The sequence below is a fragment of the Oncorhynchus mykiss genome, chromosome 17 (assembly GCF_013265735.2).
Source record: "Oncorhynchus mykiss isolate Arlee chromosome 17, USDA_OmykA_1.1, whole genome shotgun sequence".
Taxonomy (NCBI): Eukaryota; Metazoa; Chordata; class Actinopteri; order Salmoniformes; family Salmonidae; genus Oncorhynchus; species Oncorhynchus mykiss.
In genome coordinates, this window is record NC_048581.1 from 35,488,998 (window position 1) to 35,512,850 (window position 23,853).

Consider the following 23,853-nt stretch of genomic DNA (forward strand, 5'->3'; position numbering starts at 1 on the left):
TCACAGTCGAGTTGCACAGCTTATCAGATCTCGCAATGCCTGTAGAAGTGTTGAACCCTTTACACCTGTGGGAATTGGCTTATATGGATAGGGTAATATTTGAAATGTTTCTTACAGAAGAAATATGAAAAGCATATGCATAACCATGGTAGCAACTGAAAGGGAAAAGTTTGGAAATAATGGGAAAATTATTAGACCAAAAGGTGAGTACACAAGTTCACCTGACACTAGCCTGAATCCAAACTATTTATTTTAATGCCGTATAGAGCTGGTCTTCTTTACTAAACAATCTTTATTAAGAGCTGTCATTTTATTGAGAGGAGCTGCAGTTTTATTATAGTTTTTCTTTTGTTCCCCGTTATGTGAGTGATCCTGTACTGAACTTGGTTGATCGGAAATTGAGACTTGAGCTGTTTTGAATTCAAGATCACTCACATAAGAGGATAAAACAGAAAATAATTCTGATAAAACTGCAGTTCCTCACAATAAAATGACAGCTCTTAATAAAGATTGTTGAAAAAAGACCAGCTCTATACGTCATTAAAACAAATAGTGGAGCTTTGCCAGCCAAGCCACGAAGAACACCGCTGCTGCAATCTCCTCCTTCAATGTTGATTTGTATATGCATTTTACATGTACTACACTATTCGCAGCATTTATTGATTACGAAATCTGAAAATACTCTGGATACATTCGGTAACATTTCCTGCAAACTATCACGGATTACAAAGGGAAACCCAGCCACGAGCTGCCCAGAGACACGAGCCTACCAGACGAGCTAATTGCCTTCTATGCTCGCTTCGAGGCAAGCAACACTGAACCGTGCATGAGACCACCAGCTGTTAAGGATGACTGAGTGATCACGCTCTTCATAGCACATGTGAGTAAGTCCTTTAAACAGGTCAACATTCACAAGGCTGCAGGGCCTTACGGATTATCAGGACGCATACTCAGAGCATGTGCTGACCAACTGGCAAGTGTCTGCACTGACATTTTCAAGCTCTCCCTGACTGAGTCTGTAACGCCTACATGTTTCAAGCAGTCTCTGTGCCCAAGAACGCTAAGGCAACCTGTCTAAATGACTACCGCCCTGTAGCACTGTAGCCATGAAGTGCTTTCAAAGGCTGGTCATGGCTCACATCAACACTTTCATCCCAGAAACCCTAGACCCACTACAACTCGCATACCGCCCCAACAGATCCACAAAAAAATGCAATCTCTATTGCACTCCACACTGCCCTTTCCCACCTGGACAAAAGGAACACCTATGTGAGAATTCTGTTCGTCGACTAGAGTGCAGCATTCAACACCATAGTGCACTCATAGCTCATCACTAAGCTAAGGACCCTAGGACTAAACACCTCCCTCTGCAACTGGATTTTAGACTTCCTGACGGGCCGCCTGCCATGCTGATCCTCAACATGGGGGCCCCTCAGGGGTGCCCCATAGTAAGCATTTCACGGCAAGAGCTACACCTGTTTTATTCGGCATGTGACAAATACTGTACAATTTGATTCCAGGATGTTGGTGCAACATAAGACCAAAAAAATACTAGGGTGAGTGAGAGGACTAAGTGGTGTCTCCAAGTGACCACACACCTCCAAAGTGTTCACAATTCCTAAGCAATTTCAATGCACTTTTATGACTCAAATAAGAAGCACACTTGTAGCGGTTTCGTTCGGAACACAACCCTAAATCCCAGCCATCACAAAATGACTGCTGTTGTTTACACAATTGAAGAAACGGTCCATTATAAGTCGGAATCTGGGTCAGGCGGGCATGATTTGAAAGCTTGTTCTATTGTCAACATGACTAGCTAAGTTAGAAAATACCATCTTAAAGTGTTAGGGTTTCACAAGGCAATTCAGCGAAGCAGATCATCATTTTGGTGCACATAGAAAGGAGTCATGATTGCATTCAGGTGTGTGTGCCACGGCGAATTCTCTTCACAAGAAACAAACAGGCTCATTCTGTTCAGAACAACCCAGCATATAACAACATGACATCTAGTGATCATAAATGTTGACACTGTGTGCAAAAGTTGCCCAATTATCAGGTGGGATGGGGGCAACTCCTTGTCGCGTACAGTGCTCAAGTTCAGAACAGCTGTCAGTCAAACCCCATACAGCGCTGTGAAGTGCAGAGCCAGAGCTCTGATGTCATGTTACGCATGTTACTGTACAGCCCTTACGTTCCAATTTAGGTTCCATTTTCAACCTGTATATGGGTACAAGTGTAAAAGGCTATATAAAGCAATATAAAGAGGACCTGTCATATTGCTGTCTACCTTTAAGTCTACCAAAGATAGAGCAGACAAGTGTGCATTTAGATTCTTGGTTAACAATAAGCTGTCAACCAAAGCCATTACCACTCAAGTGCCTAGCCGATGTTGCATCACTTACTGCGCTGTGCCAAACTTAAGAGCCAAACGTAATCTTTATTAAACATTAGTCAACTGTGAATCTACTGCTTGTCATCTCTGTTTTAACCAGAACCTGGGAGGGAACACATGTAAAGTAAACCGAAGGAAAATACAGTCAAACATACTGTAGCTCTCCCCAACATTGAGCAGAAGAACAGGCCTACCTGTGAACTCCAGTGCACACACCCCTCTTTGGTGATGGCCCTTCAGCAAGGACAAGCACTTCAGTGTCTGGATGTCCCACACATGGATGGCTGGGTCCCTGCCAACCTGAGCATGGGGACAAATTCAACTTTCAACTGCAAAATGCATAGTGGTGCTAAATACAGCACATAGCTAAGTTGCTAAAATAGTAGTGGTAAAAAAGTGGTAAACAAATCAAAATACATTTTACATTTGAGATTCTTGATGACAACTTTGTACACTCTTGGCATTGAGTAGGTGTGTCCAAACTTTTGACTGGAACTGTAAAGACTCACTCTTAAATATGCCAATTTAAGAAGACATGATTAAAAAAAACGGTTACACTAACTTCTGTTGCCCCGATAAGTGTAATAGTTACACAGGAACTCCTATGTAGCTATGACTAGGTTACCTAGGGTGACAGGTAGCCTAGTGGTTAGAGCGGTGGGCCAGTAACCGAAAGGTTGCTGGATCAAATCCCTGAGCTGATAAGGTAACCCTGAACAGGCAGGCAGGCAGTTAACCCACTGCTCCCTGGTAGGCTGTCATTATAAATAATAATTTGTTCTTAACTGTCTTGCCTAGTTACATATGCAATTACATGGTGATGGATTGCAGCAGTATATTCTATTACTCAAGCGTGAGAGAGACAGAAAAAAGTAGAGTAAATAAACAGAAATGAATATATGGTTGTGGATCTACCTGTCCGGTGGCAACGAAGTCCTTCAGCGGATGGACGGTGAGGCTGAGGATGTCGTCGTCATGACCCAGGTAGAAACGCTGTGCGTGCTGCTGACGGTTATAGACCACAGCCACGGCTGCTACGTGATACACCACCTCTCCTGCCTGGGTGTAGAATAGGTTGTTTCTGCAGTCACATCCTCTGTACCTGTGCAATGAGGAATTGACAGGAAAAATCTATAGTTACATAATTTTATACACTTTGGTGATTTCTGGTAAATTAAACGTAGCGTGGCCTCGACCTGTCCTGATAGTCAAAACAAGGCTATTGGATACTTTATGGTACTTCGAAGCAAAACATACCCTGGCGGAAATACTTTAAGCACGTGTAGAATTTAATAAATACCTGCCGCATGGCAAAATCACTTTTGGAATAAACACTGCAAGTATATGAAGTGGCCTGACAGTACATACATATACAGTCACCCTTGAGGTGCCTTACCCGTGAACAAACTGCAAACGCAGCCCCTCGTCTGGTGCTTTCTGTCGTTTCAGTGAGCCCACTAGCTTCTTCCTCAGCTGTGGGAGGTCTTCTTTGTAAACCTTGGAGACAGTTTAAGATAAGATCATATGTTATTATGTTACCCCTTCAAATTAATGGATTTGGCTATTTCTGCACACTTGTTGCTTACAGGTGTATGAAATCGAGCACACATCCATGCAATCTCCACAGACAAACATTGGCAGTAAAATGGCCTTACGGAAGAGCTCAGTAACTTTCACCGTGGCACTGTCATAGGATGCCGCCTTTCCAACAGGTCAGTTTGTCAAATTTCTGCCCTGCTAGAGCTGCCCCGGTCAGCTATAAGTATTGTTATTGTGAAGTGAAAAGATCTATGAGCAACAACAACTCAGCCACAAAGTGGTAGGCCACACAAGCTTACAAAACAGGACCGCCGAGTGCGTAGCATGAGAAATCGTTCGTTTGCAACACTTACTACCGAGTTCCAACCTGCTTCTGGAAGCAACGTTACCGCAATAATTGGGAACTCATGAAATGGGTTTCTGTGGCCAAGCAGTCGAACACAAGCCTAAGATCACTATGTGCAATGCCAAGCGTCTGCTAGGGTGGTGTAAAGCTCACCGCCATTGGGCTCTGGAGCAGTAGAAACGCATTCGCTGTAGTGATTAATCTCATTTCACCATCTGGCAGTCCGACAGACTAATCTGGGTTTGGCGGATGCCAGAAGAACGCTACCTGCCTGAATGTATAGTGCCAACTGTAAAGTTTGGTGGAGGGGGAATAATGGTCTGGGGCCTTTTTTCATGGTTTGGGCTATGCCCCTTAGTTCCAATTAAGGAAAATCTTAACGCTACAGCATACAATGATATTCTAGACGATTCTGTGCTTCCAACTTAGCAACCGTTTGGGAAGGCCCTTTCCTGTTTAAGCAGGACAATGCCCCCGTGAACAATGTGAGATGTCCATACAGAAATGGTTAATTGAGATCAGTGTGGAAGAACTTGACAGGCCTGCATAGAGCCCTGACCTCAACCCCATTTAACACTTTTGGAATGAATTGAAATGCCGACTGCGAGCCAGGCTTAATCGTCCAACATCAGTGCCAGATCTCACTAATGCTCTTGTGGCTGAATGGAAGCAAGTCCTCACAGCAATGTCCCAACATCTAGTGGAAAACCTTCCCAGAAGAGTGGAGGCTGTTATAGCAACAAAGGGGGACCAACTCCATATTAATGCTAATGAGTTTGGAATGAGATGTTCGACGAGCAGGTGTCCACATACTTTTGGTCATGTACTGTATAATACTTTGCAAGACAGTGAGCAATCCCAGTAGCAATTGTGCATTGGCTTATTCCACAAAATATTTTACTCTACCTGTCGTTCATAGCTGATCTGGGCCTCCAGTTCAATGTCTGAGTCAAGCTCCGGAACATCAGACACGTCCGAGTCGGATTCTCCACTGTTTGAATCAGCGTATCCCTCTGGAGATGCAAACACAAACAGAGAATAGATGACCTCTGACCTTTATGGAGACCATTCAATAGATATAGATAAATAAATAGATAGATCAAACCAACAAGTCATCACCCAGACTTGACATTTACACTTACATTCGTTCATACCATTCACACAGAAGATAAACAGACAGAAGACTATGACAGCACATTAACCAGGTGACCAGGTGATAAATGAATGACTCAAATGTAAATGTAGGTTTAGGGCCTTGGGGTTCATTCGTAATCCAGCAATTGTCACCTTGAAGGAGGGGTTCCAGAACACCGTTCATCACCCCCTCTGGAAGAAACTTCCACTGGAACAAGGCGTGGTCCGCCCCTCCAGTGCTCAACACCCACTGGAGATCATGGGACCAGCGCACGTTTGTCACATGGGCAGAATGGCCGATGTACTTCTTGAATTTAGCCGCTGTTTCACAAAGACCACAAAATAATGCATTTAAGGAAACCGAGTGGGAGATAACATATATTAAAACATACAGTATATTAGAAGCTGAGCTGGGACATTTTCTTATAAGATATGTCTTGATATGATGGCCATAACATTGCCTGGTAAAGGTAGTGTTACGGCTATCAATAAAGTATATTTTTTCTGATGACTGAATTCCATCATTGTCGATTATCATGGTGACCTATGCAGGGGAAAAAACTGTAACACTTTATTATCTATAGTCCATCTGTAGATTCTCGACAGACTACCTTCAGACTAGCAGTAACATTTCAACTATCTACTAACCCAACCCTTATCCTAACCCTAAACTTAACCCTTACCCTAACCCTTATTCTAAACCTAACCCTAACCTTAGCAAGCAGTTGCTTATCAACAGATAGTTTGTTGATAGATGCTCTACAGATGTTGATCCTATCACCAAACAAAGTGTGACCAAAGAAACAAAGAATATCTATCTACCGTATATTTGCTACAGGCACTGAATGCATGAGAGAAAGGCTTGTAAGAAAACACGTATAGCCAGACCTTTCTTAAGACACGGGAACCTGAAAAGCTTGACGAGGCCAAAGTCATCCCCAGTCACCAGCACGGCACTGCTGTAGTTGGCGTCCACGGAATTTATGTCTGTGACGTTGGCATACTTGGGCCAAATCCCGTTGACCTCGGGCCCGATGATGCCTGTCCAGGTCATCCAATGGATTCCCTTGGTCTCCTCTTTGTTAAGGAGCTTCCCCGCTATGGAGATGAGGGAGAAGAGCATAGAGACATGTCACTGTCAACCATAAGTCAACTGGTTACATTTCTCCAATCCCTTCCATCAACTGTTTACCAAAACAGTAGCGGGGTGCTCTCTTTGTGGTTGATTGAACTGAAGATTGCACCTTTAAGGGGAAGTGTTACTGTACCCCATTATTGTATTCATGTATTTTTTATATATATTTATTAAAAGGATAGTGAGAGGTTATGTCAAAGAGCAGTAGGCCAGAATCAAGCCTATGTCAACACGGTAGACGTTAGACCAGTCAGGCCATCCTATTTTAGGATTTAAGAGTGGTTTTTACCTGGCATTCTGTAGAAGAGCCTGTCCCCTGCCCCGTCATTGGTCTGCAGGTAGCGGCTGTCCACCGACCAGTCCAGGTGGGTGATGAAAGAGGTGGATCGGTTGCACTCACCCACCTTCTTGTAGCGCTGCGCAACAGCATAGATGTCTACCAGGCTGTCGTTGGAGCCAACCGCCAGGTAAGAGCCGTCCGGCGAGAACTTCAGCTCGTGGATGACCTCCTTCCTGTCTTTGATGTGAACCACCTCCGTCATGTCCCTGGGGACACAGAGGAGAGAAAAGACACATTATTTTACAGTCCTGTTTATTTTACAGCTAATGTTTGTCTGGTGTTAATTGAGAAATTATGCGGGTGACCAGGGGTACTTACATTTTTCTTTTACATTACAAATTCAAAACATTTCAAAGTAGGTACCAAAATGGTTTATCATTTGTGACGGCCCTGAATTATTCTGAACCGTCTCAGTGCTTCTCCTTCCAATAGGGTGCTTTCCATTTAATTCCCAATTAAATAGCCAGCATCAGCTGCGCAAAAGGGGGGTTTGTGATGGAGACGTTTTGTTGCTGTTAAACGTGTGTTTTGTAGCCTGAGAGTTTACCCAGGATCGGATCCACTCTTTGCGTCCGTGGACTACACCTCTCCATTCTTCGTGGCCTTTCTCCGCTGGAGATCTATTGGCGGATTGTCTGACTGACTGACTGACTACCACCTTTTTTTGTATACGGTATTTCATTTGTTTTGATATGATGTATACGGTAATGATTTATGTAGTTAGATGTAGTTGAGGAATTAGTAAGAGCTGATACGCTTTAAAGTTCTGTGGTAAAATTGTTATATTGATTGTATGATTTAATACTGGGTTTACTCTACACGGAATGAACGGACAAACATTGCGTGACAAAAGTCACTTGAGTTCACTGAACTCCTTTACCGGGCTGGACTCTTTTTAGGCCCGAGGTACAGGACATTTCTGGAGGAACCAGAACTCATTGTGTTATATTATTATGTGTGTGTAATCCATTGATGTTGCTAATACAACCCACGCAAAAGAATACAGTTGTTTTTGAAGTTCTTTTCAATGTTTTAAGGGTTTATGAAAAGTTGATTTCCCTTCTGACGTTTACATAAGTCCTTTGTATTGGTGTAGACTTGACGGACCAGATGGGACTCATTCCCTCCCAAACTAAAAGGAGAAACCAATGTTTTCTCTGGTAGGCACAACCTACCTGGCACCCCTATAAATAATAACCTCAAGTCAAAACCGTTACACATTGTTACAATACATCCCACAAAAATATGACTTTATTGTTACATAGTTGTTGTGTAATTACAGTTTTATCGTTCTTAAAACAAATTAACAGACTGTAAAACACAGCATAGTAAAAAAAAAATTAAATACAGCATAACTGAAATACATTTTTTATTGTGTTTGAAAACGTAAGCCTGTTCTGGTAACTAACCTGACGCGGAGCACAGTGAAGGAGCCGTCCTTCATGCCCAGGGCAAGCTGAGAGCCGTCATTGATGAAGGAAACGCTGCGCACGGCTTCCTCCATGTTGCAGCGGGCAATAAGAGTGTGGTCGGATAAACTCCAGAGCCTGCAACAGAGACACAGAGCAACAAGGTGAAGGGTCAAACAGGGAAAGTAGTGGAATAAGGGGACAGCAGTGAAAAATGATCCAGCAGTGGAATGAGAGGAAGGGACAACAGTGGAATTAGTAAAGTATAAAAGGTGACAACAGTGGAATAACCTGGACAACAGTGGAATAAGTGAGATGGTCCTCTGTAGAAGAGAACGAGTTCATTTTGACAAGATTTAAGAGGCAAGGAAAAGATTCTGGATAACGCATTGCTTACTGTTATGATATGGGAGGGTAACCGGTCAAGCTTCAGCCTGGTTTTGACTGTCAAGACACATTAATGTGTCTGTCACCTGTACGTCCCTAAAATACATTTCAAAATCTATGCAGACATCCGAATACCCCTGCTTTTCTTTTTCTAGGGTAGACCGCTCATGCCGTGTCCTGGGATGATATGTTTTTTTGGGGGGACAGATTAAAGGTGTTTTGAAATACCACTTACCTTACTGATCGGTCGTCACTGCCGGTTACGGCCACCGGCTGCTTGGGGTGAGGGTCGAGGGCCCAGAGTTCGCCCTCACTGTGACCCTGCATGAGGAGCAGCGGCTTGTCCCGGTCTCGCACCATCACCTCGAAGATTTCACTGTCCTGGGTGCCCATCAGGACCCGGTCGGCCTTCCAGCACACGCTACGGATAGACAAGCCTAGGAAAATAGGAATGGAAGAGACAGAAAAAAAGACACTCAGTTCTCGCTTATAAAAGGAGGCCTTCTGACCTTAATGGTCATTCCTGGATAAAATAAAGGTTAAATAAAAAATAAATACTATTTTTGCAACTCACAACTGTTGCAGTAGAATTAGGAATTAGGAATAATCTATGCCAATTAGGGATACGGGGATAATTAAGTGGCCATGATGGAATGAGGCCATCTTGGGCATTTAGCCAGGACACCAGGTCAATCGTGATTTATCTAAATGATCAGTGATGAAAAATCTCTGCACTGAACAAAGTTCCTTATGATTTTTCACATCCCAGTCTGTTAACAGATGCTACGATACCAGTTGGTACGTACGTCTGTCCACAAGAGATTACTGACCCACCAACACCATGTCCAGCAGCATCCAGGGACCGACCAAGCTCAACGCTGCTTAGCTTCTAAGGCAAGTCAGCAGTGGGTTGCAGGATAGCAATGCTGACTAGATAGGAACTCTACCCTACCCTTTGCCTTAGATAAAGCTAAGACCCTAATCCTTCCCTTAATCTAAACCAATTGGCTACACCTCCCATGTGTTACCCCTTTAGTTCCAACTAACCCGTTATGGCTGGTGTTCCTTTTATTTGAAGATGGGACAGAACAGAATAAATGGAATGACATCAAAAACATGGCATTAATAATATTTGATACCGTTCAATTCATTCCATTCCAGCCATTACTATGTGCTGTCCTCCCTTCACCAGCCACCATTGCAACTCACCATAACCCATAACAAATCCATATCCTTCTCAACTTTGTAACTGTTGTCCGCATTTCACTGCACAGTAATGTGTTACAGACTGAATTTAAAATTGATTAAAATTGAGATTTGTTTTGTCACTGGCTTACACACAATACCCCATATCGTCAAAGTGGAATTATGGGGGGGGGGTACTGTCACGACTTCTGCCGAAGTCGTTGCCTCCTTGTTCGGGCGGTGCTTGGCGTTCGACGTCACCGGTCTTCTAGCCATCATTGATCCTTTTTTCATTTTCCATTGGTTTTGTCTTGTCTTCCCACACACCTGTTTTCAATCCCATTCATTACCTGTTGTGTATTTAACCCTCTGTTTCCCCTCATGTCTTTGTCAGAGATTGTTTTATTGTCAGTGTAGTGTGATTGTTGTATAGGTGCGCGTCGGGTCCCCGTATCCATGTTTGTGTGTTTCTGTTCATTTAGTGTTATGGAGCATACTCCGTGGACTTTATTAAAAGACTCCATTTTACACTCCATTTGACTCTCCTGCGCCTGACTTCCCTGCCACCTATTACACCTACGCATGACAACTCTCCATATTTTCAAGCATAGTGGTAGCTGCATCATGTCATGGGTATGCTTGTAATCGTTAAGGAGGGATGTTTTCAGGCTACAAAAAACGAACGAAAAAGAGCTAAGCACAGGCAAAATCCTAGAGGAAAACTGGGTTGCTGCTTTCCACCAGACACTGGGAGATGCACCTTTCAGCAGGACAATAACCTAAAACACAAGGCCAAATCTACACTGGAGTTGCTTACCAAGAAGACAATGAATGTTCCAGAGTGGCCGAGTTACAGTTTTGACTTAAATCTGCTTTAAAATCTATGGAAAGACCTGAAAATGGTCTTTGTGTTTTAGTTAGTCCGCCAGATCAGAGGCAGTTGAGATGACAAGGCGTTATATTGATAGGTGCGTGAACTGGACCATAATTCTGTCCTGCCTGAACATGTAACGAGTACCCTTTAGGTGTCCAAGAAAATGTATGGGAGTAAAAAGTACATCTTTTCTTTAGAAAGACAAGTACTTTACATTTAGGTGTGCCATATCAGGGTGATTACTTATGCACATGTTTGTTTTTGTATCTTGAATTTATTATACACACTCGTTTACTTTGAAAATGTGGGGTAGGTTGTGTATGTTAAGGGGGAGGCTCTTGGGCCCGACAACCTACTTTTGTATCCTTGCTCAGTCTCTCGGAGGTCGATCTTAGTGATTGGTTTGAAGTCCACGTCCCACAGTCTCACGCAGCCGTCCCTCCCGCCTGTAGCGAACCCTTCCTCACAGGCGTGCATGCTGAAAATCCCTGCCTGTGGAGAAGTTACAGGAACAACAATATCTAAAATGTCACCAAGTCATAAATCTAACAAAGTGCAAATGAAATCGACTGATGGGCAAAGATACATCAAAATGTATCTTGTTACAAAATACACTGAACAAAAATATAAACGCGACATGCAGCAATTTCAAAGACTTTACTGAGTTGCAGTTCATATAGGGAAATCAGTCAATTGAAATTAAATTCATTATGCCCTCTGTGTGCATTGAAATTTCCATCAATAAAAAGCAATTGTGTTCGTTGTACGTAGCTTATGCCTGTCCATACCATAACCCCACCATGGGGCACTGTTCACAACGTTGACATCAGCAAACGGCAAATTCTCTAAAATGAGGTTGGAAGCGGCTTATGGTAGAGAAATTAACATTCAATTCTCTGGCAAAAGCTCTGGTGGACATTCCTGCAGTCAGCATGCCAATTGTGGCATTGTGTTGTGTGACAACACTGCACATTTTAGTGGCCTTTTACTGTCATCAGCACAAGATGCACCCGTGTAATGATCATGCTGTTTAATCAGCTTATTAATATGCCACACCTGTCAAGTGGATGGATTATTTTGGTAAAGGCGCACTGCTCACTAACAGGGATGTAACCAAATTTGTGCACAACATTTGAGAGAAATAAGCTTTTTGTGCATATGAAACATTTCTGGGATCTTTTATTTCAGCTCATGAAACATGGGACCAACACTTCACTAGTTGCGTTTATATTTTTGTTCAGTGTACAAAATGCCATAAAGACTAATGTATAAAATACTAGTGTCAAAACATTTATTTCATTCAAATGCATGTAATTTGTATTTTAAAATACAGAAAATACATTTGCAAGTAGCCTCCTTAAATTAGTTGTGAAACAACCCTGGTTAACATGCAATGTTCACAACTTGGTTAACACACTATCTTTGTGCCCCGCTATTACTCCAAATTTGTGTAATGATATTGTGGCAATAACATAGTGTTCACTTTGAAAGTCGGGTTCACTTCCCCCTTTTGGACCAAATTCACTGCATTATCCTCATGCTGGAAGTGCATCCTTGTGCTTCAACTTGCTTTCAAGATACTCACCAACCAACACCTCTCACATGATGGTGCCATAAGAGCCTCGGATACCAATCGAGAACATTTGGGGCGATATGGGGCCACAAAATTATAGAAAAAAATATTTTGAGTATGTTGAAAATACAAAATCATTCTCTGACTGATTTTGTTAAACATTACATAGTGATTTCTTTCAGGCCTTTCAAAAACAAAATATTTACAGTACCAGTCAAAAGTTTGGACACAGCTACTCATTCAAGGGTTTTCTTTATTTTTACTATTTTCTGAAATACACATATGGAATAATGTAGTAACCAAGAAAGTGTTAAACAAATCAGAATATATTATATATTTGAGATTCTTCAAAGTAGCCACCCTTTGCCTTGATGACAGCTTTGCACACTCTTGGCAGGTTCCACCTGGAGAATGGAACCTGGAGGTAGTCACCAGGTAGTCACCTGGAATGCATTTCAACTAACAGGTGTGCCTTGTTAAAAGTTAATTTGTGAAATTTCTTTCCTTCTTAATGTATTTGAGCCAATCAGTTGTGTTGTGACAAGGTAGGGTTGGTATACAGAAAATAGCCCTATTTGGTAAAAGACCAAGTCCATATTATGGCATGAACAGCTTAAATAAGCAAAGAGAAATGACAGTCCATCATTACTTTGAGACATGAAGGTCAGTCAATATGGAAAATGTGCATTCGCCAAAATCATCAAGCACTATGATGAAACTGGCTATCATGAGAACTGTCACAGGAAAGGAAGACCCAGAGTTACCTTTGCTGCAGAGCATAAGTTCATTAGTTACCAGCCTCAGAAATTGCAGCCCAAATAAATGCTTCACAGAGCTCAAGTAACAGACACATTTCAACACCAACTGTTCAGAGGAGATTGTGTGAATCAGGCCTTCATGGTCAATTTGCTGCAAAGAAACCACCACTAAAGGATACCAATAATAAGAAGAGACTTGCTTGGGCCAAGAAACACGAGCAATGGACATTAGACCAGTGGAAATCTGTTCTTTGGTCTGATGAATACAAATGTGAGATTTTTGGTTCCAACCGCCATGTCCTTGTGAGACGCAGAGTAGGTGAACGTATGATCTCCACATGTGTGATTCCCACCGTGAAGCATGGAGGAGGAAGTGTTATCGTGTGATGGTGCTTTGCTGGTGACACTGTCTTTGATGTATTTAGAATTCAAGGCACACTTAACCAGCATGGCTACCACAGCATTCTGCAGCGATAAGCCATCCCATCTGGTTTTCGCTTATTGGGACTATCATTTGTTTTTCAACAGGACCTCCAGGCAGTGTAAGGGCTATTTGACCAAGAAGGAGAGTGATGGAGTGCTGCATCAGATGACCTGGCCTCCACAATCACCCGACCTCAACCCAATTGAGATGGTTTGGGATGAGTTGGACCGCAGAGTGAAGGAAAAGCAGCCAACAAGTGCTCAGCAAGTGGGAACTCCTTCAAGACTATTGGAAAAGCATTCCAGATGAAGCTGGTTGAGAGAATTCCAAGAGTGTGCAAAGATGTCATCAAGGAAAATGGTGGGTACTTTGAAGAATCTTTTTGATTTGTTGAACACTTTTTTGGTTACTACATGATTCCATATGTGTTATTTAATAGTTTTGATGTTTTGATCTACAATGGAGAATATAGTACAAATAAAGAAAAACCCTTGAATGAGTAGATGTGTCCAAACTTTTGACTGGTACTGTACATGAACACTCAAATATTTGAAATACATGTTTGAAATACTTGTATCAGAAATACTGGCCATCTCTGGGTATTGAAATGATTCCTCTCCACACAAGTGTAGTTTGCCAAACTAACTCAACTACACTTCCCTTCGACCTCCTCTTCTCCACACCAACCCCACTAAGCTGATAGACATCATTTGTATGGCCCTAGACCGTTTTTACACTACGATAGATTAGAGAGGTATCGTAAAATTTCCTGTGGCTAGACAATTTCCTGTATTCTCAAGACTCGTTCACCACCTCCGGAGGTTGCGGGGATCACTCGCCCGCGAGTCACCCTCCTCCAAGCAGTCAGAATTATCTCTTCAAGCTAAATGCTTCTACAGTAAAAATCTTAATAGCAGAGCAATGTTTTTGAAACAGCTGAAATGTATTAACATATTTTAGTATGTGAATACTCTGTGCATAGTTGTGTGGAACCCATGGAATTGTGGCTCTTCTACCAAAACAACCTGTATGTTTTCAAATAGAGCCCATCTGCTCAATTTTGGCAGAAGGAGGTGTTTTAGAAACCTTAGAATCTGCTCTTTCAGAATCAAAACATCTGACCTGCATGAGCGTCTGTAGGATAATGCTGCACTGCTCATCAGTCTCTTCAGTCACAAGACAATTGATAATATTGTCACCCATCAGACTATTGCCAATTTAATCTTGCCTTTAGGCTACATCTATTAGATGTGTGAAATGAGTTTCAATATAGGTCAGGTGTAGTTTGGATGGGCCATTCTCAGATAGGCAGTTAACTGTCTGGTGAAGGTAGGGCAGGGGGGAAGAAATGACATGTTCTCCTAAAACTGCTTATAACAAAACTTGTGATATTGAAATTCTAGCAACGTCAGTTTGTTAAATAGACATATTTAGCAAAAGCTAAGGACGGAGGGTTTCAATTTTAAATTCACATGCTCAATGGCAAGTGGCTACTGGAATATTGACAGTGAATTTGAGCTGCAATACCTCTGCTTCAACTCCTTTCTGTCTGAATAGGCCCCTAGTCACAGCACCAATGTGACCAACTGGATGACTACCATGGGTTGTCTGTGCGCCTCACAAATGTATATGCATTGGCATTAAAGCTAAACAAAATATCATTTGCTTGAGTTTACTGGTCGCAAGGCATGTGCATGTGGATGGAAAAACAATACTATACAATGTGATAATTCACTTGACCATAAATCCTCATTTTGTTAGTGAGGCTGCATTCCACTCACTCCATGGGCTGCTTGGACTGTGCGAGCCAGGTTCAGCCCCTTCCAGACATAGATGTCCCCATTCAGCGCTCCAGAGTATGTCACTTCTTCCTTTGCCGTGGCCAGGCACAGAATGGTCTGCAGGTCCCCGGTCTTCCCAAAGATCCCCCGCTTGGGTGTCAAGGCATTCCCACACAAGGTCCAGAACTGAGCAAAGAGAAAGCTCACTTTTTAGATGGCTCTGACAATAATTTTTATGTTAAACATCAGCACTGGTAATGCTTTATTTTACCCAGTATTTTAGCCCGCTGTTAACCAGGTAGTTTATTATTAGGTAATTACTTCATTGCATTGTAATTACACTTGACACAAACTTCACCATCTTCCATTTGGTACCAGATAGTTATCAATTGTGTTGAATTATTTGAGGTACGTACCAGAAAGTATCTATTGTTACCCCATAGTTTCATAGTTAAAATATTGTAAACACCAGGTAAGTATAAACTTAAAATGGGCTGTTAAATGAAGCATTACCATAGTTACACTGATTATGTGGCTAGGCTCGGGCCTCACCTTTATATGCTTCACCCCACAGCTTACTAGCCTGTGAAGTTGGAACGGATCCCAGGCAATATCAAAGATCTGAAACAGCAGCAAACGCGGTTATTATGACCTGTGACATTAAGGAACACACCAGTGACACGGCAGAGCTACATTATCTGTCTGCTTCATAGCACTGACATACATTAAAGTGACATTAACTCCTTAGTATCGACAGTGTAGATAATTGAAATAAAAATATATACCATACCCTGTCTGAGTGTCCAGTTGCTGTAGCCAGGACTCTGCCTTTTCTCCAGTCCCAGACACACACTGTGTTTTTGGCATCCAGCCCAACAGAGGCTAATCGCTACACAAGGGGACAATAGAAAACCAATTAGTGGCTAATCAAACCTGCTTAAGTTGATCCACTTTCTATGTTTAGGGTGACACCCATTCTGAAAAATGGCAGTCCTAAGGACACATTTTATACAGCACTGTAAAACCATTATGCAACATTCTTCAAACATTTGCACAAGCTACTTTGCCATCTTACATTGTCATTATAGTTCCTGCACCCATGAGTGCGTAGACAGGTCTTATTACATAGTTACATATAGGTATAGGGATTACACATGTTATTACAGGTGTACTACAGCTGTGACAAATAGGTGTAATGTTTTACTGATCAGCAGTTACTGTGTAATGCTAAGTAATCCCATTTCGGTTATAAAGTAACTACTGTACATGGCATTAATAAAAATGTAACGGTAATGTTGTCAAAACCCTTGGATTTTCCCCTGGGTACAGATCTAGGATCAGCTTCCCCTCCCCGAATCCTAAACTCATTAGTGAGGAAAATTATAAACTGACCCAAGATCAGCGACGATAGGAAACTTCACCCTACACCAAGAAGCACAACTCCAAGTACTCAATCTAAGCTAAAAATCCAAGGAGACCAGCTCAAAGGTGTTCCTCACCTGTCCGTCTATATCAAACGCCAGACACGCCACCCCATGTGTGTGCACGTCTCGCAGGATGGACACAGTCTGCAAAGCGTATGTGTCCCAAACACAGATGTAAGGATCCTTCCCAACTTGTCCTGTGGCCACTTGAACTTTGTCAGGATGCATAGCAAGACTGTGTGGGTTGACCGGAGACAAATAACCATTATGAGCAGTAACTTACTAAAAAAATCAAATCAAATCAGATGTTAATTGTCACATGCGCCGAATACAACCTTACCGTGAAATGCTTACGTACAAGCCCTTAACCAACAATGCAGTTTAAGAAATAGAGTTAAGAAAAAAATGTCCTAAATAAACTAAAGTAAAAAATATCAAATAAAAAGAAACACAATAAAATGACAATAACAAGGCTATATACTGAATCAACATGCGAGGGTTCAAGTTAGTCCAGGTCATTTGTACATTTAGGTAAGGGTAAAGTGACTATGCATAGATAATAAACAGCGGGAGTAGCAGCGGGGAGGGGGGGTTCGGGGGTGTCTATGTAAATAGTCCAGGTGGGGGTAGAAGCTGTTAAGGAACCTTTTGGTCCTAGACTTGGTGCTCCGGTACAACTTATATGAAACATACTGATAATAATAAACATTGGTTAACATGTATTTTCTATGCCTTTAAAGATGGAATCTGCAGTAAGGAAAAGAGCACTGCTGTCCGCCCCACTGCCGTTGTTCTAGTTTTTATTGTGTTGACGAAGCGGTGGTGTGAAGTGTTCTATCACGTGTGCAATGGCGTCCGAGGGGGACAAAAAAAACAGGTTTTGTGGTTTTCAGTAACTTCTTTGTTGTTGTAATATCGCTAATGGGCGTGGAGGTTTCACCATTAAGGATTCCAGTTTTAATTTCCAAGTCAACATCACATAAAATGTATCCACCATTTTATTTCCAATTGTAATCCAGGTAATAGCCATGTAATACCTTGACAATATGATTATTGGCTCATTCTGTGTGAAAATGTAAAAACAATGACCAGGATGTTTTGAATTGAATCCATAGAAAGGTCCTTTGGGGAAGGATATTATTTATATTTGCCATTGTGTACAAAAGGGTCACTGAGATACAATTTAAAAAGTTGAGGTATTTGTACAATGTTGGACTTGAAGGCCTCATTTATTCAGTATTACTTTTAGTTTGTAGCAAGTTTTGGTGTCATTTGAAGCTCTACCGTGCTTTGACATAAGTAGTGTTAAGATTTGGATAAAAATACATTTTCAGCTTAGGATAAGACACATTTGCATCTAAATCTGCACTGGTGTTGTTGCATTTACTTATTTTTGGCAGTTGTGCAAAGTTTTTGGCCCTTCTAACTCCTGTTAACCACAGGCCTGTGTCCAGCTGTAGAATAGGGAGAGGGTGGGTTGATCCCAGAGGCAATCGATGAGTCACATAAAGTCAAGCATTGTGCCCACGAGCACGAGTAAACTGGCCATGTGGTGGCTGACACACACGCACGTAATCCTCAAACCCTTTGTTAGGATTTACTCTGGCATAATTGGAAATGCAGAAGATGTTGTAAGTGACTACAAAGCAAAAGGAAAATCAGTGCTTTAATTCTCAATGTTGACATCATCAGCAATCTCCACATCCCCAGTGTCAGCAGTTTTTTTCTCCTCTTGTCTGCTTGCATCAGGCATTGTCACGCACTAGATAGAGCTGAACTAGCGGATTGCAGTGACTCTCATCGGCCCTTGTGCGGACTGGCACATGCTCCCTCCAATTATTCTCCTCAAAGCAAGCCCCAAGGTTGCATGTCATCCTCACGGACAGTGAGTGACCGTGTTCCCTGCAAAGGGCAATACATGAAGATAAACGTGATTTTCAATGCTTTTGCCCATCATCTCGTGAATTTCCCATGAATCCTTAATCCCTAGAAGCTGTCCCAGTCAAAACTTGCATTGTAACTTCTTTAACATGTCAAGTGGTCTTGTCAACCATACTTCAGTATTGTTCCATGCCTACTACTGGTTTCCCAGTTTAGATGGTCTTTACAATGCTCCTTATGGAAGTCCATCTAACAGCAGACTGGTGGCGTTTTGCTGATGGAAAAAAAATCCCAGAATGTAGCTTGAACTCCACAAGCCAATATAACTCACCTCTGAGGGAAAAGTGAATACAGTATGTTTTCCTAATTTCATAGTTATATTTTCAAGGAAACCTATCCTGCACTACGGTGACGATACACTGAAGTCAGAACCCAGGCTTTTAAAAAATATATATAATTGGTTTGCAGTTCATCACATAAGATCACAGAAAATCCTGCAGCCCTTCCTGCTCATGGTTGGTGACTCCCCCTCCGGTGATTCCCTCCCCACATTAGCATATAGTCCATTGGTATGGGGAAATTCTGCTAATTCTGGTGCATATGTCAACGCATATGCATATCCGTTTCTTATCCACGTCAATTGAACTGCTTATCAATTTTCATGTAGGCTACATGTAACATAATTTGAGGCAGCTGTCCACATTTTACAAGCATATAAGGCTACCTCTTTATGTGAAGTGTTATAGAACAAATAGCTATTATAATGGTCTTCATTATAATTCTACAGGTATAGGCTATATCAATATGAATTGTAAAGTTTTAAAAAATGACTGCATGCAGTAACTAGCAATGGGCCTTGTTAGCGCATTTAATCACACATTCCATTGAGCATGAATAGATGAATGCTGAAATAAATCAAATTAACTAGGAAGTCTGCAAATACTACACAGACAAGCCACTGTATGTTAGTAACGTGTACATGACACAAGGTCTGGAAATGCAACCATTCAACAGCTATGAATTAAAAAAGAGAAAACAGGCAATCCTCAGGACATGTTGTTTTCTGATTGGATGACTAATACCTCACTGGCCCAATCATGAGGCTCAATTTCCCTCACATGGTGATGTCAATTGATTAACTCGAAAAGACAATTTTCTATTTCAGCATTCCCAGACACCAATGCTAGCAAGTAGCAAGAATAAACACTAACATAATGGGTAAGGCGCACAAACTAGCATAGGAAGTTCAATGGCAATGGTCTTGAGTCTGCTGTGTCAACTATGTAGGCTGGGAGAATCCCCTCTCCTTGCCTCCGTCTCAAAACCCATTGGACAAAAAGGTCAGAGGGGCGGGACCTCTGGCTTTCTCATCCAATGGGTTTTGAGAAGGAGAGGAGGAGAGATGAGTGAGGATGCGAGTATGTGGGTGGAGAAATTGTCAGTGGAGAAATTGGTGCATTTCCCGTCTTTACAATGAGTGGGGAACCACTGGTTTATGGACATACTTTTAAGTTCTAATAGTCTGTCAATAAACTCCTCTGTTCAAAAGTAATCTTAACACCCATCAATGCAAGTGCAAATCCAGAGGTTCAAATGTTGCTTTTCAGTAGCCTAAAGGTCTGTGGATTAGGGCCTTACATGTTTGATGAAGAGACTGATGAAGAGGTCACTAGGCATTTGCAGACACTTTGCTTGGTTTTGGGGTGCTTGGCACTTTCTCATTCAAACGAAATGATAACTAACATCTGGTTCGTATTCATTAGGCACCAAACAGCAGAAAACAAATTGAAACAAGGAAGGTCTACATGAATAAGAAATGCTTGTTTTACTTTATTTTTCAATGATTTACACTAAAACGAACAGCAATCAACTGCAACTTTGTTGATACACAACTGCTTGCTGGGGTTACAGTTATTGTTAGACGGGTAAGGTTTATGGTTAGGGCTAGATCTGATGATATGGCCTGTCTGGCATTATAACTTACAGTAATTGAATGAGAGCTAACATGATTGTGAGGCTACTGTAGCATAGGTGATTTGTAATTCTGTTTTTTGATGAGGTAGGCCTACAGCCCTGCCCACGAGCAGATGGGAATACCCTGTTGGTCTAATGGTTAAGACGCTGATTTCTTGAGTGAGATGGCCTCAGAATGAATCCGACCAGCTACATATGTGCCTAACTTAGGACGGTCTCTCGCGGAGAAGGTCAAAGGGGAGTAAATATAGTAGAGGTTATTTGGAATCTCCCTCTCACGATAAGGTAGCTCTGTCTGCAAATTAAAACCAGTGTCGCCCTTGGTCCAAGTGGGAATTTCCTGTTCTCCTAAAGACGTTGGTTTACCGAGTGAGACAATTTTTATTTATTTATTTAAAGGTAAAAGTCAGTTAAGAACAAATTCTTATTTTCAATGACAGCCTAGGAACAGTGGCCTGTTCAGGGACAGAACGACAGATGGTCAGCTCAGGGATTTGAACTTGCAACCTTTCGGTTACTAGTCCAACGGTCTAACCACTAGGCTACCCTGCCACCCCACAACAGTGGTACATTCGTACATTCATATGCTCGACCAAATACACTACTAGTGCTGTTGTTAAAATGACACAAAGTAGCTTCAAAATCAACTTCTGGAGGGTCAACGGATGACAAACGCAATGCAGAAGGTAAAAGAATCAGACGCTTGTGATGTAGCATGGAGAACGCAACGCGCTGCAAAGTTACTTGCCGGATGCCGTTTGTAACGCCTGGACTTCTTGTGGAACGCAAACCGCAGTCAGTGTGACCCTATCATGACCCTGGCGTAACTTGACCGAGAAGTAATATTCCCTGTGAGTGGTTCAGTAATAGCATGGTTTCCAAACCCTCTCCTTGGACACTGGACTATCAGATGTTTCACATATTTATTGTAGCCCTGAACTGGCACATCTGATTAAATTAGTCAACTAATCATCTAATCAAGGCCTTGACAAATTGAACCAGGTGTGCCAGTTTAGGGCGACAACAAATACCAATATGCGAAACGTCCGGTGGTCCCAGAGGAGAGTGTTGGGAAGTACTGCTGTATAGGGAGAGTAACTTTGAGGTAACTTACCTGATAATGTCATCATTGTGTCCCAAAAAGAACTTCTGAGTGTGTTCTCTGGTGTTGTAAACCACGCCAACTCCAGCGACAAAATATACAATCTCCTTCCCGGCAGTGTAATACAAATTGTTGCGACACTGATGCCCCCTGTATCCATGAATCCATTCCAACCTCAGTTGGCAACGTGGAGCAGTCTTATCTGCCATGCTTTGTCAGACTATTAGACAATTGTATTTGGCTCAACTGCAATTCAACCTCACTCTCAGATGAACTCTATTCCAAAAATGCAGCAACATGAACACAGAGTAAAATCCTAGAGGCTGGTCAAGAGAGTATGGCCACTAGTGTGTCACACTAATGAGATATCCCCTTCTCCCTTGTCTGTTCCCAATCCCCTTTTCTCTACATTCCAGTATCATGGATTATACTTGTTACATTCAGATGGCCTCATGAATCAACACGACCAATGAAATTATGCTGCCTCTTCTAATTGCCTTCTATTTATCACTTTATATTCTACATAAAACCGTGGTGAAATCGGCGAACTATATGACATACATTGATATGAAAGAGCCATTATACTGTATAGCTTTTTAGCAATTCAAGGCATAAAATATAACCCCGACTAACCCCGACTACTCTAATCCTATGTCATCTCATTCAGCTATTACAGCTCAATAGTCCTCAATTTTGGCACACAAAACGCAAGAGTGGAAATGCATGTCAAAGTGCTATACTGTCCTAAACGGTTGGGTGCGATATCAGGCGAAAATATACATATCTGACAGAACGATATTTCGTTCTGGTTTCAATCATAAAGCCGTGGCAAACCTCTTGACGATTTCGATTGACATCGACCGTGAAGTATTTGCCTTGTAGTTATTCCAGTTGAAATCAACGGATTACAACGCCGATATACACACCGTCGATTCCCATGCAAAGCAGAATAATTGTATCAGCTCCAATACGCTCGGCGAGTTTCCGTCATTTATTCGCATCCCAAATGATGTTCAACACTAGGTGAGCTGGAATTGATGGGAATTAGAAACCGGTCCATATAGAAAGAACGCACAAATGAAGATGAGGAAGGGTACAACACACGGAATCGTTTTTTCGGAGGATGATATCCTTGGACTAAACGACTCTGACGTATGCAGGATCCTCTTCACGAGCGTTCCCGACGCAATTTTTTTGAGAATAGGGGCTCTCGTTGTCTTTACGCCTGCGGTGGTGCTTGGTTACCACGACGCTTCGTAGGCAATCTCCCATTTTAGCAATGGATTTTGGAGCTTGAAGTTCTCTAGTGTCGTCAAAACCATCACCATTATGGAACTGGCCTCTCCAAACAACGACTACGACCAGCCACCAACAAAGCTCGAGCTCTGTCCTTGGTACCTGAAAGATAGAGTAATGTTTCGGGTGTGCTCGAGCGCTGTCCTTGGTAGATGATAGGGTCACAGAGTTTCTAAACACAGAGGCGCAACATTGCAATACTTCCGGGAGAGCTTGCCAAACAGAACAAACAGACCAGAGCGCGGTTTGGGCTTTGAGAAGTCAATGATTAGTTGTTAATTTTCTTGAAATCTAAAGGCTCAACCTAGATTCGAGACAATATTTTAAGTACTTGAACATGTTATTACTCCAACCTTGTGAATCCAGGCAGTATCACATCCAGCCGTGATTGGGAGTCCTATAGGGCGGCACACAAATGGCACAGCGTCACCCGGGTTTGGCCGGGGTTGGCCGTCATTAAAAATAACAATTTGTTCTTAACTGACTTGCCTAGTTAAATAAAGGTTAAATAAATAAAATATAATAAAAAGTGACAAATTGACACGTTTTAATTTTCATCAAAAACAACTTTATATTGAAGGAGTGCCTTTGATTTGACGGCCTGCACAAGCCCAGTTCGGCATGAGACGACCTTAGACCGGATGAAGTGTTTCTACGCATGAGCTTAGCTAGCCAACGTCACCATGACATCACAGATAGAACAATGGGTTAGTTAAAAAAAATATTTGATGACATTGCCTACGAGTGTGTTTGGAGATTTCAATTGGAGAACCAGTTTTAGCCTACAATGTACTGTCTTGATAGGGTGATCTGTCAGATGTAGGCTGCTAGGCTACACCAGTCACTAGTTACCACAGCCACAAAGTCTAAACCCCACCTATTCCTACCATTTCTCTTCT

The 23,853-nt window shown here is 42.1% G+C and overlaps 1 protein-coding gene across 1 annotated transcript in view; it reads right to left on the reverse strand.

Moving 5' to 3' along the window:
* Positions 1 to 22,809, reverse strand: part of LOC110493813 (echinoderm microtubule-associated protein-like 6) — a 58,247-nt gene extending 35,438 nt beyond the window's left edge. The window contains exons 1-15 of the mRNA XM_021568312.2: positions 21,671 to 22,809; positions 16,777 to 16,936; positions 16,068 to 16,166; positions 15,830 to 15,898; positions 15,278 to 15,463; positions 11,098 to 11,233; positions 8,918 to 9,119; positions 8,296 to 8,433; positions 6,836 to 7,092; positions 6,300 to 6,509; positions 5,565 to 5,732; positions 5,184 to 5,290; positions 3,789 to 3,889; positions 3,308 to 3,494; positions 2,587 to 2,692 (exon numbers count right to left, since the gene is read on the reverse strand). Coding sequence (XP_021423987.2) covers positions 2,587 to 2,692; positions 3,308 to 3,494; positions 3,789 to 3,889; positions 5,184 to 5,290; positions 5,565 to 5,732; positions 6,300 to 6,509; positions 6,836 to 7,092; positions 8,296 to 8,433; positions 8,918 to 9,119; positions 11,098 to 11,233; positions 15,278 to 15,463; positions 15,830 to 15,898; positions 16,068 to 16,166; positions 16,777 to 16,936; positions 21,671 to 21,867 — 2,323 coding nt within the window. The 5' untranslated portion in view covers positions 21,868 to 22,809. The remainder of the gene's footprint in view (positions 1 to 2,586; positions 2,693 to 3,307; positions 3,495 to 3,788; positions 3,890 to 5,183; positions 5,291 to 5,564; positions 5,733 to 6,299; positions 6,510 to 6,835; positions 7,093 to 8,295; positions 8,434 to 8,917; positions 9,120 to 11,097; positions 11,234 to 15,277; positions 15,464 to 15,829; positions 15,899 to 16,067; positions 16,167 to 16,776; positions 16,937 to 21,670) is intronic.
* Between the last annotated feature and the right edge of the window lie 1,044 nt (positions 22,810 to 23,853).